Source organism: Fusarium mangiferae, assembly GCF_900044065.1.
Source record: "Fusarium mangiferae strain MRC7560 genome assembly, contig: FMAN_scaffold019, whole genome shotgun sequence".
Taxonomy (NCBI): Eukaryota; Fungi; Ascomycota; class Sordariomycetes; order Hypocreales; family Nectriaceae; genus Fusarium; species Fusarium mangiferae.
In genome coordinates, this window is record NW_024573939.1 from 57,433 (window position 1) to 76,098 (window position 18,666).

Here is an 18,666-nt window from a genome sequence, read left to right on the forward strand (position 1 = left end):
TCCGCTTTCTGAAGAGAAACCCTATTCTTTTTTGAGTTTCCTCATTTGGATATTTGAGTATGTCCTGATTTGTTGCGGTCTGGCTGCTCTGCTTGTAGCTCTTCTTATCGCCAACGGCACTATATCCATTGGTGACATCTTGGCATATGGACTGTTCACCGTCAAGTTCTTTGGATGGATAATCACATTCAGCAACTACTTCTCCTCCGTTGACGAACTTATCGCAGTCACTACACCTGCAATGACCATACCACACATCCAGGCCCTTTCAATTATATACAAGGCCAAAGGGGTGATGGTCGGTGCGAGTGACTTCAAGACCCTAGTAAAGAATATTGGAAATATAGACATTGAATACATCCTCGGCATTGTTACCACTGGACTTTCCCTGCTTGCAATATCCACGGATAAGCCATCACGAGAGTATATCCCTGCGGTTGCATAATCCCAGAATGACCTGGAGAAAGAGATTAGAAAGTTATACAGAGAAGCATGGAAGCTGAACCAGTCTATCCGAGCTGATTCTATCCCGCCCCCGACGAAGCCAACCTGGCGAGATAGACTCTGCGATATGACCGGACTTTGCCAGAATCAACCTAAGCCACAAGCCGTACTTCTCGATCCCTGGCTAACATATCCCGATCTTTTTGCTGCAAGTGAAGAATACATCCAATCGTGAAAGTATGAGGTCCACACGACAGAGCTGGCTACCCGGCGGAAGGGGCTAGCCGAGGTTGACAAGAAACTACGAAGGCAGCTAAAATGCCTTATCGAAAGAGCCGACAAGCTGACTTCAAAAGACACCCAAATGAAGCAAAAGATATCCGAAGCCAACGCCATGTTCGGGGTTCTATCACAAGCCGTTAGCCATGCGCGAAAGATCATGACTGGATTTGGGAATAACAAATCAAATAAGGAAATAAGTTCTACCGTCAAGGCTATAGACGCGCACAGGGGAGGGTTCCTGACTTGAGGAGTGGGGATAAAAAAGGAACGGAGGAGACTTATATTGAGGAGCTTAGGGGCGAGTTACTTGATGAGATGAAGAAGTGGGCTAAGTAGAGGAGTGAGTTTAACGAGAGGTGGTGAACGATGAGAAAGCTTGAACCAGATAGAGGAGGAACCTAATCAATCCATATTAAAGAATAAAAGACTTTTTAAAGGGAACATTTAAACGTCAGCAGGAAAGTCTATTATAATTTAAAAGAAAGTTAAATAATAATTATATACTTAAGTATTATACTATTTAAAATAGCATTTAACTAAATAAATACCTACTTATGAAGTTAAATAGTATCTCGCTCTTTTATAACTATTAGCAGGTTGGACTACCTATTAGTAAACGCCCTGCTAGCCAACCTGTTGCAATAGGCTTAGTGCCTTCCTTAATAGGTATAATAATAAAGTGCAACCCTTCTTACAATTAAGTCTACTTCAAGACATGGCAGACAAGAGCAAAGGAAGCAATCCTGCCGCTTAGAACAGGAGGCATTCTTATAGTTTATAGTTTATATTTTTTTATATAAGAATTTCTTCTGCTTTTAGTAATAAGAAATTAGGCCAGCTTTTTATATCTTAATAGCTATTAATAAAATTATTAATTAAATTATTATAAAAGTATATTATTTTAATTTTAATTAAGAGACTTATCTTTATAGAGGTTATAGATATATTGCCTTTAGAAGCCTAAAGTTAATTGGTATTTTTTAGTATATTGGCTTAATATATCTTATTAAGATATTATAAGCTTTAACTATTAATCAATAAGAGCAAAGGGCTTGCCACTGTAATGCAGCCGTTACTACCTATAATACGGCGTTAAGCAAGAGCGAAATCACGTTTTGTTTTCTCCATAATATCATCTTGAGGTTCCGTGAAGTGGAGATACGTCACTAAAGCAGCTATCTCGCTACATCTTCGACCTGCTATGTCTACTGAATGAATCCTGGGTTTGCCTTCAGAGCTCGGAAATAGGCCACGTCGTGTCCCAACACCACTTTTGCCTTCTTCTTCTGTGCCAAATTTTGGATGTACTGGCGGCTGCGATGCCAGGCGTTGAAATCTCGAGTTATCGCCCCCGGGGGGATTCCCAGCTCGTAATTCTCGGCAATGTGAAACGTATCGCCGGTCAGGATAACGCAACCAGTCTCCTCGAGATCCAAGTCCACCACAATTCCACCAGGAGTGTGGCCTGGGCACTGATGCAGATTGAACCCCGGAAATAGCTCAAAAGTCGTTCCGGAGAACGTCTTCCAATTAAATCGGTCTACCATGAGATAGTCAGGCCGGTATGTGCCTTGCTCAATACCTGTCGCCGTGGCCCAGAACGCGTTTTTGAGTTCTTCTTCGTGACACCAGATTTCCACATCTACGCACAAAGAATTCTCAGTCAGACCTCATTCAATGCAGGAAACGCTTAAAAACTTACCTGAGTCTATGAAATGCTCTAGTCCTCCAGCGTGATCGCAGTGCAGGTGACTGATCACGACAGCCTTGACGTCCGAAATATCTCCAGCTCCCGTGGCACTGATAGCCTCCGGTAGTCCGTGAACGTTCTTATCCCAGAATCTTGGGGTGCATTCTAGAGACTCTTTCCCCCAACTGGCAATAACATTTTCGCAAGACCCCGTGTCGAAGAGGATAAGCCCGACATCAGGGTGATATACCAAGGCCGCGATCATGACCAGGTCTCGTCTCTCATGCTGCTGAGGTGGAAGATGAGCTGGAAATATATTGGTACCGGAAAAAACCACAGCAGCATCTATGTCAAGGTGACCAAGGTCCAGTAGCTATCACACTGTAAGTCACATTAATAACCGAGAGATGGGTTTCTCACCCATAGCTTGGTACCTTTTGGCAGTGATGTTGCTGAGCCTGTCATGGTGGTAGGACTAGGAAATGATCGCTATGTAATTAATGTTGAAATAAGGGTTCCATGTCAGGCGGCCATCTTCGCCGTACTTAGCCAAGAAAATAAAGGCTGATTTATAATTTCGGGGCCATCAGAAAATCTAAATATATTCCAGAACTAGAGATGCCGCACAGTAAGGCTAATGCAGCCAGCTGATATTTTAAAGAGTAGTGCCACAATACTAGGTGAAGTGTAATTAATGGTGGGGTAACTAATGCCTAGAACCTGCCATGTAAAGACCCAGGGTAGGATATACTACACAGCGAGGCTAATGCAGCCAGCTGATATTTTAAAGAGTGGTGCCATAATACCAGGGGGGTGTGTAATTAATAGCGGGCAACTAATGCCTAGAACATGCCAAAAGGAGACCCAGGATAGGATGATGGCTGTAATGGTCGCTGTACGTAGCGACAGTCATTTCTCACTCGCTTAGCCTCTAAACTGTCCATTATTTGGACTTACAGGTCTACCTCCTGTCGATCCTCCACAATCCCACCTTTAGGTCATTCTAGCAGTTGGCGCCTCCATCCACTGCCCAGGTAGCCCCAGTGACGTAACTCGCTTCTGAGCTCAAGAGGAAGATGACGATGTTTGCGACCTCCTCCGACTCCCCGAGTCGACCAGTTGGCACATCCGGAGCCGTGCCTTCGCCGCCGTGTTCCTGGTTCGAACGAAGCATAGGAGTGTCAATTGGCCCACTGCAAGATGGTCAGGATGCAGTCAGCAATGAGGGCGGTAGAACTCACGGCGTCACGATGTTCACTCGGATGCCACGCTTGGCTGCCTCTACGGCGGCGCTCTTGGCGAGCCCTATCCCGGCATGTTTGCTGGCGCTGTAAATGCTGCCTTTTCGAAACGCGCGCTCGCCGTACATACTCGATACGTGCACAACGCTGCCCGGCTCTTCCATCGTCCCAGGCCTGAGCGTTTCGCTGAGCACGTTGAAGGCACCACGGGTGTTGATGTCCATGACAAAGTCGTACTGCTCGTCGCTAACATCCCAGATGGCATCGTGCCCAAGACGACAGCCTGCCGTACCGGCAATGTTGGCGCACCCGTCGATTCGGTGGAATTTATCCTTCACAACAGAGATGAAGGATCTGACGGCCGCGCGATCGGTTATATCTACTTCGCGTATAAACACTCTCTCTTTGTCATTCTCTTGCGTCTCCTCTCGGAACTTGTCCAATCCATCTTTTTTGATGTCGCAGAGAGCCACGATTGCGCCTCGGCTAAGCAGAACCTTTGCGGTCGAGAAGCCAATGCCGGACGCACCGCCAGTGATTACGTATACCTTTCCGGAAAACTGAGAAGACATGGTCCTTTGAGGGCGGGTTATTAGGGCGGATTGTGAACGCGAGGAGTGTCAGAGAATCATATCGGGACAAACGGCCTCTTGTATCTATTGTGAATAATCACGTGGCGACATGCAGCATGATGCATCCGAAATCCATCCTGTGGGTTTTGCACTAGTTTAGTTTGCACTAAGGCAGTCGGTCGACATTGTCGAGTCGAGGCCGACACGGCTGCGGAGAACGCACTGATTGGTAGTCTCTTTTGTAGCACGGAATAAATCAAAGTGTTGGCTAGTCCCTCTCTTCAATTTCGAAGACAAGGTTTACGATTTGTCAGTCGGCAGACATGAAGGCCCTTGTTGATGATCATTGTCGAAGTATGTGTAAATCTTTGTTGCACCATGGACAGTCGCCCAACACGGAATGTCCTTTCTGGTTACGCGATCTGCGACTTGGTGATTCGACTGCGCACGTCGTTGCGTTACCCTATATCACGGCCAAGTTTGGACATTTAGCGCACTTGATGGCGGGGCCGGGTCTAAACAACAAAGGAGTCTCACTTCCGCGCATCTTGCGTCACCGTCTCTAACATCACATTCCTCAACGGCAGCCCTTTGCTTTGGCTTGGCAAGCCGAGTTTTATGATGTGAATATGCAACAAGGAGTCATATCGTAAGAGATAAGAGCGCTCCAAGTTGAATACTTGGTTAACTCGTATCGTGACTTTGCCAAACCCCAGGCGCGTGTACGTCTGTAGACCTCCCATACGTCTTGTCCCATTAAGCTAACCCTCAATTAACTCACATTTTTCCAGAGCCGACAGTCTCTCAAGCTCGTGACAGATCCCCGTTATCATCCCCTTGCCGATTTGTTGGTGCCGAAATCCCCATCCTGACAAACAGCCACGCATCGGCCAGCGTTTTTGCCCTCCAAAACGCCATGTCTCGTACCATGCCCGAACCCGAGTCCGAACTCTAGCAGAAAAAAGCCTACAGCTTCTTGTAAATCTTTGAGAGTCAGAGTATTTCTTAAATCATTCCGATTTTCCGCCAAGTGTTGCTCGCCATAGTTGCCGTTATCGAGTTTCTCATGCGTCACCACTCTGTGTCATTCCAAAGCTATTCAATCAATCCTTTCTTGCTTTCCAAATTTGCCTTGCTGTCAATCTAAACCCATGCAATATCAGTCAGTAAGCTTTAGCTTTTCTGTCAGTGTGCCAGATTGCGTGTAAAAAGCAAACATATGATCGTCCTTCCCTCTGGACCTTGTATTATGATTGAAAGTACGGAGTAGAGCATGTCGCCATCGGCTTGTCCGATGGGCTACGTACCTGGCTCGTAGCAAGCCAGGTCGTGCATGGCACACACTATAACCATGTCTTGGATGTTTGCCAAGAAGGAAAGAAATTGGTGGCTGGGAACCCCCATTTTCCTGGACACAGAGATTGACCATGTTCTCAGGCAACAGAGTACTAATACAGTAACAAATTCGAGGAGGGCACCAGAAAGAAACAACCTAAGGTGAGTTAGTGCCATGCTCAGGGTTGTTTGCTCGTAACTGTGAACTGGAAGAGGTGGCTGTGCAAGAATGACATAGGGTCCAGGAATTGATCAACCCTTTCTGACGCACAGCCACCAGCCTCAACACTAGCCACCTCCACGGCTCAGCGGTACCCATGTCATCCAGGATTGAGCATTCACCTAGAAAATGTGCACAAACCTCCAAAAAATGAAGTTGATGATCTGATGAAACGGGAAATCTGGACAAACGGAAACCGATATAATTGAAATCACTCTAAAGCGAGTTTTATCTGTAGTCCCCGACTTCTTGATTCATTTCCGTCCATGCCGTCTGAATTGTATCTCGGTAATGGCCTCGGTCAAAGCTAATTACACAAGGCAAGTAGGGAGGTATTTTGCAAGTGTACCTTCGTCGATGCACGGAAAGCATACCCATCTTTCGTCGGACCTTGCTCTGTTCATTCCTGCCATTTAATATGGCCCAATCTGGTCTCTTTGATCCCAGTGACTCACTGGTACAAGGTGACCATCTTGACATGAATCACCCTCTGACATAAGGCTTGCTATTCAGAATGTGCAGGCGACACTTCTTTTGACGGTGGAGAGATGGGACAGGGGCCAATCTGTACCATATCAGTCAACGCCCCCCCAATGATCCCAGTGCATCATCAATGCAATCCATGACCCGATACAAATTGGTTTCTAATCTCAGCGACGCAAGACACGTCCCGATGCAACTCTTCATCTTGATCAAATATAGATCTAACCGCTGAGACGGGCTGACCAACGGGAATGAGTGTACCAGCACTACCACGGATAACAAAACTTACATTACGTTTGTCCCGCCGACTTTGCAAGGATTCTCATGCTCATATCAAGATTTTTGCGTTCGAACTGACCAATGCGTGAAACAACAATTACTCTTTACCAAACGACAAGATGCAACAATCCTCCAGTAGATTTGCGGCGCGGCTTGATCGGACTTAGACTGAGTCCAGTACACGAGATCCTTTCCCAGTGTCTGCCAAGCAGAATGGCAGCTCACCTCACACTCTATGGCCTTGAGTATCCCAATCTCCCTCAACTAAGGCCCTTTCTTGGAATTGTCCTGTCATCCATTTGGTTGGACTTTTGACCTCGATCAAGTTCTCTTCAACAACAGCCATATCCCTCGATGTCCTGAGTTCTGTAAGTACAACCCCTTGCATCTTAAATGCCCTTGAAATCTTACAATTAATTCTCAACGCCTAGTTCACGGTGTCTAGTATACATATCCTGGGACAGACCGAACGTTGGCAATGCGCTATAAAGTACTGAAGAGGATGGTCGATAATGACTAGACCCATGACGGCAAATATGCCTCCAAGGAAAACGCTAAGGCCTATGGTAGACCGCACTGACTTTCCAAAGATATCCGAGAGGCATTCGAGACCTATAGAGAGGCCTGTGAGTACTCTATTGTCCCTCATTGTATTCTATATGTAATATACCACATCCCCAACCTTATGACGGATAAGTCACCCAGTTCTGACTTTGATAGTCTCTGGGAAGACGGAGGGTCGCTACGTGTTGTTGCTACTCTTCCGGATGAGTCTGCGTTTCTGAGTGATGATTCAACATGGGGGGGTTATATGAGATTCAGATGCGTTTGACCGCCGTGGCCAAAGATAAAGGCAAAGAAATCTGCCGCACCACTCAGTCTCGGAGTAGCGGATCACGCATTTTCGCCTTCGCCTCTCGGTCCAACACGGCACCTCGTGACACCATTGCCTATTGACAGCCTGCCTACTACCAACCAACAGAACTTACCTACCACAAGCTTCAAGCAAGCTTTTCGCTGTGTCTCAATGGAATGCTTGGAGTCTCAACAGATCGGGCTCGCCGAGACCTTGAAGACTCTCCAGTAGGACATTAACCAGCGGGCTATGAACCTCAGAAACGGCCATATCAAGGACGAAGTCAGACAGGAACTCCAGAAAATCTCGGGGAAGCGCTCCAAGATATTGAGGTCGCCTTGACTCTCGAAAGTGGTGGTGATTCGAACAAAGAAGCCAATTATCGGCTTGAAAGCGCAACTCTCTTCCACGAACGGATCAGCAACACGGTGTCTGGTATCTCAGCCGACGAGATCAACAAGATTGAAAATGACCTTGGAGGACTCCATGAGTCGCGGCGATTGATTATGGATGACATGGCTTGCATTAAGAACATCATGAAGCAAATATTTGGTATGATGAGGCGACAAGCAAGCTTGAGAAGAAGACCAAAACTGGGAACTAAAAGCGCTTCATGGGTGGGAAATGTCTGAGATCGGCTTGGCAATTAAAAGAGGGTTGGTAAAGTTCGGGGTAGAGACGATTTGAAGGTACTGCCGTGGTTGAGATTGGTTGTCGTAAAGTTACTTGCAACAGGACTGGGTCTATTCCAGGCTTCAGGGCGAGAGTATCACATCTAGTTGGATAAAGAGACAGAGCACTATGTAATATTTGCATTTTATTTTCTATGCATAATTGAAGAATACTAGCTACAGATAGAGACAGACGGTAAGACGCATGCCCAGGAAGATCCAGCCATGACATCTGATGAATACTGGTCTCCATTGATGAACTTAGTGTTTGATAATCTCGAAATCCTAGGTCTCTCTCTCAGTGTTTCAAGAAGGGATATATTGACCTTGTCCTTAATAGATCGTAGCTTCACAGTATGTATCAAAGAGACTTATACTGCCACGAATAAACTTTACATAGCTTCATCAGTCGCCGCGCCGAACAGCGAGGCATCTGTCTTCCTACAGCACAACGCTGTGTTGACATCACCCTAATAGCAATACCGCCCACCCAATAGATACCTTGCGATTCCGTATGAGAGAGATCAACATCGCGATCATCTCTAGACACCTTCTCTGCTTGCCTGACAGCCATGAACCTTGACCACCGACATTAACCGCAACCTAGTAAGGAGCGACATATTGGATTAGAGTCCTCGTAAATGCTTATGAAGCGTCCACGCACAGCGGAATATGATGCTGCCGACATGATTCCTGTAAAATTGGCTTCTATTTATTAGGAACCGTTCATTTGCTTGACCCGCGTCCTCGCCGCGTACCATCCCTCTGTAGTGATAATAGCCTACTTCTCTAACGACGATGATAGTGCGTTCTGGGAGCTGCCCTCTTCGAAAGACTAGCAGACTAACGTTATTGCTATCAATTATCAAGATCTCAATTTCAACTGGTCTTTCTGTTTAACGACAAAAGTAGATCTGAGTCTGGAGTTCATCCTTCATGGTCATAAACACAGCGCTGAATAATAGGAGTACATCAGAAAACGATTCAAAAAAAAAGGCCAGAGTTTCGGTGGAGTCAAGTCTACCTTTGTTGTCAAATAAGCGAGTCTACTGCCTTTTTCTATTCCCTGCAGACTAACAATTTGGACTTAGGATTGCCCTTGCCAACCCGGTAACTCGGGCTTTGGTTTACAGGCCGGGTCCTGCATTTCTCAGGATCTTTAGGGTTCCTCTGATGTTACAAAGGCCACTCCTATTGATCAGAATGTCTGGAAACAACTCATACTAGAAGTAGATGTACCCGGGTCAATACTCATGACAGGTAAACTCTAGTCGCTCTGCACCTACATACTATCCATGCCAAACCTGCCAAAGAGAGCACCGCCGACCTCAATTAACGACAAAGACGTGCAACCGCCAAGCCGCAGGCAACCCTCGCTACTGGCAAAACCGCACAGGAGATACCCAAAGTCCTTATCGACAAACAGAAACAAAGGAAGTACGACCTCAACCGCGCGTTCCATAAATTCAAGAGTGATGTTTTATCTCTTAATTAGAACCCCCGTTTAAGACAGAAATATGAGTAAAAGCAGGAGTTAACGTCGAAAGAAAGTCAGTGGAGGAAGAGGAAGTAATTGAAGGAGGATCTGAAGCAGGCTGTGGACGATTGTGATAAAAAGACGGATAAGCAACAGTGGACTTTATGAGAATTGATAATTACATAGTTACTATGGGTGGTGCTAAGAACTGACTAGAAGGATCATATAATGAGCCTTGAGGAACTCGGGGCAGTGAGTCAATGGACGGTGTGAAGGTTTGAGATATAGTCGTATATAATTGAGTCAGGGAAAAAGGAATGTATGTGGTGTTCACAGAACTCTCTGAGTCATTAAGAGCGTTAAAAATGAGATGAGGGTTATTAATGGCTACTAGCTAGATAGTTTTAGCTAAAAGGCGTGCATCGCTCATTAAGGTCAATACAGATGTCAGTTGCTTATCACTTACCCTTTCGCGCTTCATGGCCCTTAGATGTTCAGGGTAATACTGGAGATTTAACTGTTCTTGCTCTCAGCCATGTGTTGTCTCCGGTAAATCTTTTAGTGCCTTATATTGTTGCATTTATTATAAAATATGCTTACTTTTACTTTTGCCATTAATTGTTACTTTCTTTGTTTTATAGAGTAGATATACTGTTCAGTAGAACGTGCGGTCTATGCGTACCGTCCAGATTATTATGTTCGCGCATGCTTTTCGTATCGCCTTGGAACAACACCGAATCAATGAAACAGATAGCTGCTTCAAATCCATGTTCGCAGGTCTATATAATACAGACTTTTGTATCGTTGTGAAAGACTGTCCTGGCAGAGAAATACTATCCCTGCGAATTCGCAGCATTCCTGCCTTTGATTAAATCTACTCAGCTACTTCGAGCCCCCTGTTCAACAAACGATCATGTCTAACAGGATAGCATCTCACTTAGCGCAGCTAGGTAACTATTTCAAATCGCAGCTCGACCAGGCTCTCGGTCTAACTGACAATTGTCTCAGCGAGTTAACGGACCGCCTGGATCTCGAACCACCCTTCTTTGATGCTTGTGAGTATTTGCCGGATAACGAATATGATGCTGGCACAGATCAAACGCAGCCGCCAAGCAAGACACGCCATGAGCTTGGCCATCTTGCTCGCCAATTCTCTTACGTTCTCAGACTGATACAGGTCCAGGATAAGGATCTTTACGGAAACATCCTCCTTTGGATGCAATGCTTCAGTGTCGATCTTGAGTTCATTCACCAGCTCGGATATTTGGGTGATTCCAGACAACAGTGCTCTGGTCCCCTGAAGGAATGGGACATTAAAAAAGTCCGCTTGTGGCTTCGGGACACGTTGTCTGAGTTCTACGAGGTATCTTTGTCTAACGATGTTCTTGAGGCAATTCAGCAAAAAGAAGTGGCCAGTCATCAACCTGCAGCCGTTGACACCGAGGCCTCTAACGCTAGTGGACTTCGGGAAGGGTCTCGAGAGTATCCATATCGCGATGGTTATATTTGCGAACTGGCAGACACGAGCGCCCAGCCTGAAGCTATTTATGCGGATGCCATTGTACTTTCGCCGATTTCTTACTTCCCAGATTCGACTGTGGCTGAGCTTCCAGCCGATTCTATTCATGCGCAGGGCGTACCAAGTGAGTCACGGAATGCCGAAGAGCCGGTGTTGATTCAGTTGACTCGCTGCCGTTATAGAATCTCTATAGACTAAAATGACTATAGTGAAATGCGGGGTAATGCTGTATAATAAAGATATTGCTGCTTTATGTTTAAAACCTTTATAACTTATTTAATATAAAAGCTTTATTTAACTAAAAACTTAATTTTAATTATAATTAAATCTTTAATAAATAAACTTTTTTACTAAATGTTACTAGCCTATTTAACTTTTCCTTATACCTATAGCTATAGAATTTTAATATTTATTATCTTCTATAAGTTTAATACTATATATACTTAAGTTAAATTCTTTTTTATTAATCTTACCTTTTTAACTTTATTATTTAATAATTTCTTAATTATTTTATAATATTTCTTTTTAATATAATAAAAAAGGCTTATTATAATATAGTTATAGTAATTAAATTTAATAACCTTTAAAAGGACTTTATTATTAAAGCTATTTTTTTAATAGCTATATTAAGGCTTTAAAAATACTTTATTTTACTTAATATTTTATATATTTTATTATTAATAAATAAAAAGATAGCTAAAATTAAAGTTATAATCTTTATATTTATTAATAATTAGTTATTAATTAATTATTATATAATAAAAATTATTTTAAAAGTATTATTTTAAATTAATAAACTTATTTATATTAAGTAATTTACTTTTAGTTATTTTATATACTTTAAACTTAATTATTTTTATAAATAAATAATAAATAGCTATTTATTTATATACTTTTAGAGTTAATTATTAAAATATTTAACTTTTTAACTAAAAGTAAGATTTTAAATAATAATAAAAGTAATAAGTATTTTACCTATATATATTTTTTTAATATTCTTTACCTTTATAGCCTTAAGGCTAAAGCCTCTTTTTAACCCCTTAACCCTATTATAGAAGATATTACTAGAAAGCACCTTGTTTTTAAGATGAAGCTGCTAGACAGCTAGGCTGAAACTTTTCTTTTAGTTTTATAGATCGATCTTGTAATTTTTAAAGCGAAATTGGAAAGTATTGCGTTTGTAGTCAAATTGAATCCATATTGTACAGTATAAAGTATTATAGTAGTTTTTGAAGAAAAATTTGGTTCGAGCATTTTTTTTTAGTAAACCTTGAAAGTCATGGAAAGTACTAAACTCTCTGGCGTCGACCTTCCTATCAATTATGAACCCGGGGATAATAATTATCTTCCCATCCCTTCTCGGTAACTTAGTTTAAAGTCAATACTATTATCAATTGCGAGTTCGATATGCTTCAATTCCCTGCAAGCCAGATTGGTGCATCAATGTGTATATTGAAAGGATCGCGAGTTGATGGAAAGCTGAGGCATAGAATCCCATTGTGGCCGATACCTCAGATATAGCTATGTCACTACAGCTACGGTTGACGGAGGTCGTATGTGAATCGTCTGACTATTAGCGACGCTAACACCACTCATCTCTAGTGCATCGAAGAGATGAAGTCCGAGTCAACAATTTACCAGAAGACGAACCTTGCTCCCGTCTACAAATGCACTGCCACTATCTTCAAGTCTGATTACTTAATCCCCGACGACGTGTAGCAAGGGCTCAAACAAGGTGGCAATACTTTAGAAGATATCCCTGCTTGTGGCAAAGATTAGCACCCCGGCAGCGATAGAAAGGCTCTGAAACTCGTTCAGAACCATGCCCACCCACCCATATATCCGCTGGTCCGGTAAGTCTCGTGTCCTAATTTACGGATGGATATGACTTGTAAAGTCTTTGAGAAATCGCAGTCAAGGCTTTGCTATAAAGAAGCCAGGCGATAAGTCCATCAGTGTCGAGCTCTACCACTGCACTTCAACAAATTCCCATCGGTTTCCGTGCGACTTCTCGGCTGATGGCGGTCGTCTTGAGATGAAAAGCTACATCAATAACTTACAACCCGTGGAGCATTCCACCTTATACCCAATCATTCAGAAGCTTATCGATGAGGCTTTGTTTTCATGGAACATCGTCTATCGCTGGCTGAAAGAATTCCCTGTACAGCGTCTGAGGATCCAAGAGACTGGGGGGAGATACAGAAGTCGACAAACTTGCGCGAACACCCCTGGCCACACTACTACGGCTCTGACTCGACCACCTCGGTATGACGAACCTCACAGAGGTCGGTAGGACAACAAATACAGTGACTTGGTGATATTAGACTCGAAGGTGTTAGATTCGGATGGTAACGCACCGTCGAAAAAACCTCACCAATGGCGCAAACCAAACAGGACTGTTAACGCTTCTCCGCGGTATTTTCCAAAGACGGATCAATCGGACAGCTAACATGATAGAGAAGACGATGACAGCAGCGAAGACAGACATATACCACATAGCGAACCAGAAGATGAGGATGACAAAGAGCAGGAGCGTGATCCAAAACACATATCCGAGAATGAAGTCCAACATTACGACTTACTGTGGCTCTACAGACCGATCGCGTTGTCGCGCGGGAGCCTAGCCTTGATCGTGAACAAAAGCTCTATGCCGAGGATGTCAAGTCGATGTGATTCCTCCACGATAATCTTCCGGAGACCGGGCCTAAAAGGCTTCAGGTCATCGTCAAGTTTGTCCAAATCCATCTCGTCCTAGAGAACCCGAGCTATTCAGGCGGCTCGTGGCATACAGAAGGCTAGGCCAATGAGCGCGTCTGATCCACTGCGCTATTCTCCCACGACAACGAGAACATCGTCAATGGCTACATCGACTTTAGAAGTATGGTAAATACGGAAGAGATGGATCAATGGACTCTTTTCATGTTAGTAACATGAGCGGAAGGCCATCCAACGCATATTCGCCATCGAATAGCCTGGTGTCGGCTCTAGGCTCCAAAGCGTAGGAAGTGTATTTACTCGAGAGAAACGCGCTCTGTTCTTCCTAAATGTCTTCTAGCACTATTTCAAATCATTCTAGCTGGATGATCCAATAAACCTTAATCATATAACGAGTCTTGCCTTGCTCCTTATGGATTCTCTCATTCCGGTCATTTCCGTGATAATTGGTAACCTGAAGGAAAGATTAGTAAGAACTAGAGACCTGGCGTTTGTTGAGAAAATGGCTAAGGTTATTATTAAACTACATGCTTTCTAGACTACTTTACATAACTTACATCAGAAATAGAGCTATGTATTTCAATGTTCATTTTATCGGCCCGTTTTTCCTTACCGTGTCTCAGCTAGCCCTTATTTTCTTTCCTGTACCCTAGATCCTTTACCCACCCTTTCTCTCTGCCGTGTTTCAGTCCCCCCAGGAGCTAAGTTAGTTTAGTTATAGGCTGGTCTCTTCATTTACTGTAATTTTCAATCTTGAAATATAGAGTGGCGTATTATTGAATAACGGGAGGAGTCTTAAAGTCGATTGCTCTTCTACTTATCCCTCTCTGGTATTCTAGGGGTCCAGGGACCTAGACAAAAGGCACCCCTTAGAATTCCTTCTATCCTGTTAGTCAATTAATGTACCAGTCCTGACCAAAGAGTTTGTTTTACTGATCCAAGTATCCAGCAACGCAGACAAGAGGTATAAAAGCCCTCTCCCATCACCCCGAATATCGATCTATAAAATCAACAACTTGAACATTACATCACCACAGATAACAACAACAGATCTTCTATCAGTGATCTACAAAACCTTCAATCCGTCAAGATGAAGTTTCAAATTCTCGGCACCTCTGCAATGCTCTTCACCATTGTCCACGCACAATTCTTTGGCGGTGGGATTGTTGTTTGTAGCCTGAATATACCTTTCAACTACTCACGCCACTAACATGTTTCTAGGGTGGTGATGAATGCGACGATTTTGGGAAAAGGTGCAGCACGACTTTGGATTGCTGCGGTATTTACTATTGCCGCGCCGTGGATGACAAGCCTTATAAAATATGTAAGGTAGAAGAATGCCGTGCTCTCGGCAAAGGTTGCCAGGTTGACTCGGACTGCTGCAGTGGGGTTTGCACCTGGGTGGACCCCAAAAACCTCAATTCAGGCGCTCGGGAATGTAAGAAGGACCGAGCTTGCCGAACCAAAGGAGAAATCTGTGACAACGGCAAATATGCTTGCTGTAAGGGTCTTACATGCACTGGAGATCTTGATAAAACACGACGATGCTACTAAGTGTGTGGACGGCTTCCGGTCACTCGGCGCAGGCTGTGCGTGAATCTTCCCATTGGGCGTATCCGGGACATCTCTGTCAAGTTCCATGAAATAGTTATAAGTCTGCTGAAGTAGGAATGTAATCGAGGGTTACAATATGTCTTAGATGCGATATGCTCTAGGATGTGAAGTGTGATAGGGGTAAAGAGACGAACCACGATATCAAATGTTCCACCGAGGCCCATCCCTAAAGCAAACCGTAGTATCATTAACCCTGCTCTTGACATCTTCCAATATACTCTGCAAAACATAACTTCCCTACCTAAGTGCAGCTTTCCTTGAGGTATCAAGGCAGTATCCCCAATAGCTCTTCTAATCCATTATTTGATAACAAGACATAATACCCACCAATCTAGATCTTTGCCTTCTAATCGATACTCAGCTTCAATAAGGATGCAAAGAACTAAACCTAGATCTTTTTCTGAAGCCACAGCGTATTTTAAGACAAGGGGGGATGACGGATGTATATACGCATCCTTGAATTCATCGCCACGAAACACGAAAATGGCCATATTATTGTAAGACACATTTTCTACTGGCTCTCATTTCGTATTCGATGTCTTTCGGAAAACCAGTTATGGAGGTCACAAGTTGCATCAAAGATTTGTCTGACCCTCCTGGTACACGCAGCGACCCATCATCTGACGAAGCACAAAAAGATCACTTCCACAAGGTTATCATCATGGCGTGCGCCTGTCTTGTGAAGAGGGCCGGAGGCGAATATCGATTAGTTCATCACTTAGTTGTGGAATTCTTTTGGTCTGAATTCAAGGAGACCCAATGCCAGTATCCAATCATTCTACAATTTCTACCGACCCCAACACAAGCTCACAATGCTCTCACCACGGAATGCCTTTCCTATCTGTTATCTAGAGTTCCAGCACGGCCACATTCCAGAGGTATAAGTCAAATAATCTGGCCTTCTGATTTATCACGCTACCTTCCATTTGCCTGCTACGCCGCAACTACGTGGTTGAAGTGGCTAGTGGTTGTGTGTCGAGATTACCGATCCAAATGATTGATGGAGGGATGATCAGAAGAAAGATTCAAGACTATTGAAAGCGGAGGAATGGTTTAAATAGTGCCAGCATATTGGGTCATGTAACGGGCTGTTTGCTAACGTGCGAGGTGATTGAGTATTAACACAAACGTCATGGTGGTGACGTGGAACAGTTTGCTGTGGGCGAACAAAGGGCACTCCGTTCCATGGCAACGCCATTGATAACGAAGGAAGACATGACAAACGAAAATGGCAAAGAGGCAGAAATGGAAAACATGTATTAAAGAAACAATCGTAGTCACGTTGCAGCCGCCCTGATGCTTGCTACAACTTACATACGTTAAAGCAAAAGAACATGGCTGTACTGTTTATGCATGACACTACGGATATAGAATAAAGACTTCTAGCAAACAGAACGTGACACAGGAGATAGAGAGACAGCAGGACTTATTGAATTGGGCTAAAGATCTATTATATGGCACACTAAGTGACTAAACTGGCGGAAGAGAATGGCTCGTGTTGTCGCAACCTACCCTCGACAATCCTAGAGAGTTGGTTAAAACCTATCATATTGTAGTTCACTTAAGTCCTCTTAGTCTAAGATACACCTTCTACCACGCCATAACTATGAATAGGATATCCATATCGCAACATGTTAAGACTGATGTTGAAACTGAGTTGGCGTAGTCTGAACTGAGCTGGAGTAGTTTCAACTAGCTAGAATCGACCTATGACGAGCATAACTTCACCAGCCCGGTAGGTCCATTATTACCTTATACAGAGAGTCATGGTTTCCAAGTCTGACAGTGCATTATCGTAAAGCTCTACTCTCGGCAACGGATCACTCCATTCGGGAAACACGCCAAGCCATTTCTCCATCTAAGGCCAAAATTCAGCGCAAGCCTCTTACTGCCCATTCGGTTCTTGCTCCAGTGACATTGAAATATAGTGAGAACAGGCATAAGTGGGTGATGGTATGGAACTTCTTACATGCATGTATTGAAGTGGAAGTCACAGTCATTAGACTCACGACAGCGATCAATAACATGGGCAATGCAGGGACTGCAACTGCGCGACTTCTCTATCCGCTCATATTCTCTATGTTCTTTCTGTAAGTTCATTCGCCCGCACTGTTTTGACAACAATTAGGAAAATTCGGACTGTGCATTAGTCGTTTCTGCTTCTCCCATGTCATCAAGATGGTTGTGCTCTTACCACCAAAAGCAATCTATAGAGGGTTTTATGTTAGTGGACCAAAGGTGTTCTTCTCTATTCCAGGATATCAGACATAATCTCAACAATATTGTTCCTTCTTGGCTCATTCTGTTGCTCCTTCAAGCCGGAATTGCGAACTGAAGGGCGACCGTAACAACACAAAGAATCTTACAGCCCAGGTGAACTCAGTCACTGCAGAAGAAGCTACAATTTATTCATTCGCAATACCCGGTAGAACGTCAAATGTCGACTCCACATTGAGCTTGCGTTGCAGGAACATGGCGATATCAACAAAGAACAACCATGCGACTAGGGGGGAAACGATGTCCGATGACCGCACATAAGGCCGCTGGAACCAGGGTAGATGCAACGTATCGATCCAAGGTTGTCGTGGTTTTTTCCCGTGAGGCTGAGATTTATTCGCAGTTGAGCCATGTGGCTGAGAGCTTGTGTCAGTACGGGGTGCTTGGCGAAGGTAGCGCAGGTAGCTAAGAATAGCCCTTCCCAAGCATACAGGGTGTGAGCCCCCCAACCCAATGGCAGTATTTCTTCAGGCATAAGCGGCAAAGGGCTCTTGGGAAAATCACCTGCTGTGAGTCAGTTTGGTAGAAAAATGGAGGTATGGGAGTCATGGATACATTGCTTGAAGCTGTATGTTCACGCTACGACTCACCAGTCGTAATTGAAGACGGTCATTGTTACCGTTGCCAATGATTGGATTCGCAAGATCTCTCCATGCATCTTGGCTGTAGTTTACTGTAGTTTATACTACAACCTACCGTAGTGGAGACTGTTGTTTAAGGTAGTTTGCTCTAGTCTAGTGTAGTTTATACTTTGGTTCATCCTGGCAACTTATACTCCTGGTCCCATATTTGGCCTTGCGGGGTCAATTAGTACCGTAATCGAATCAATTTGATCAACCTTCAGACTTGTCCACTTTGCCGTGCAAAACCAGCCCATGGATGTAGCTGTGGCGGCCCGAGGCCTCTTGTTAATATCGCAAGTTGACTCTCTGATCCAATCTCAACTAAGAACCTTTTTGCCTCTCCAGACATATTCCCAGCAACGCATCAT

At 44.0% G+C, this 18,666-nt stretch overlaps 3 protein-coding genes across 3 annotated transcripts; 1 reads left to right on the forward strand and 2 right to left on the reverse strand.

Annotated features, from left to right (window-relative positions):
- Window positions 1-1,931: 1,931 nt before the first annotated feature.
- FMAN_15253 (related to Zn-dependent hydrolases, including glyoxylases) lies at window positions 1,932-2,881 on the reverse strand (the record flags this gene model as incomplete). Its single annotated transcript, XM_041824835.1, has 3 exons — window positions 1,932-2,368; window positions 2,429-2,789; window positions 2,837-2,881. 3 exons carry the CDS (start codon window positions 2,879-2,881, stop codon window positions 1,932-1,934), a joined length of 843 nt encoding a protein of 280 aa, XP_041690275.1.
- A 538-nt stretch (window positions 2,882-3,419) lies between these two features.
- FMAN_15254 (uncharacterized protein) lies at window positions 3,420-4,229 on the reverse strand (the record flags this gene model as incomplete). The annotated part of the gene is made up of 2 exons (XM_041824836.1): window positions 3,420-3,609; window positions 3,658-4,229. The coding sequence occupies 2 exons, from the start codon at window positions 4,227-4,229 to the stop codon at window positions 3,420-3,422; spliced, it is 762 nt and encodes a 253-aa protein (XP_041690276.1).
- Window positions 4,230-10,463: 6,234 nt separating this feature from the next.
- FMAN_15255 (uncharacterized protein) lies at window positions 10,464-11,267 on the forward strand (the record flags this gene model as incomplete). The annotated part of the gene is made up of 1 exon (XM_041824837.1): window positions 10,464-11,267. One exon carries the CDS (start codon window positions 10,464-10,466, stop codon window positions 11,265-11,267), a length of 804 nt encoding a protein of 267 aa, XP_041690277.1.
- Window positions 11,268-18,666: the final 7,399 nt, after the last annotated feature.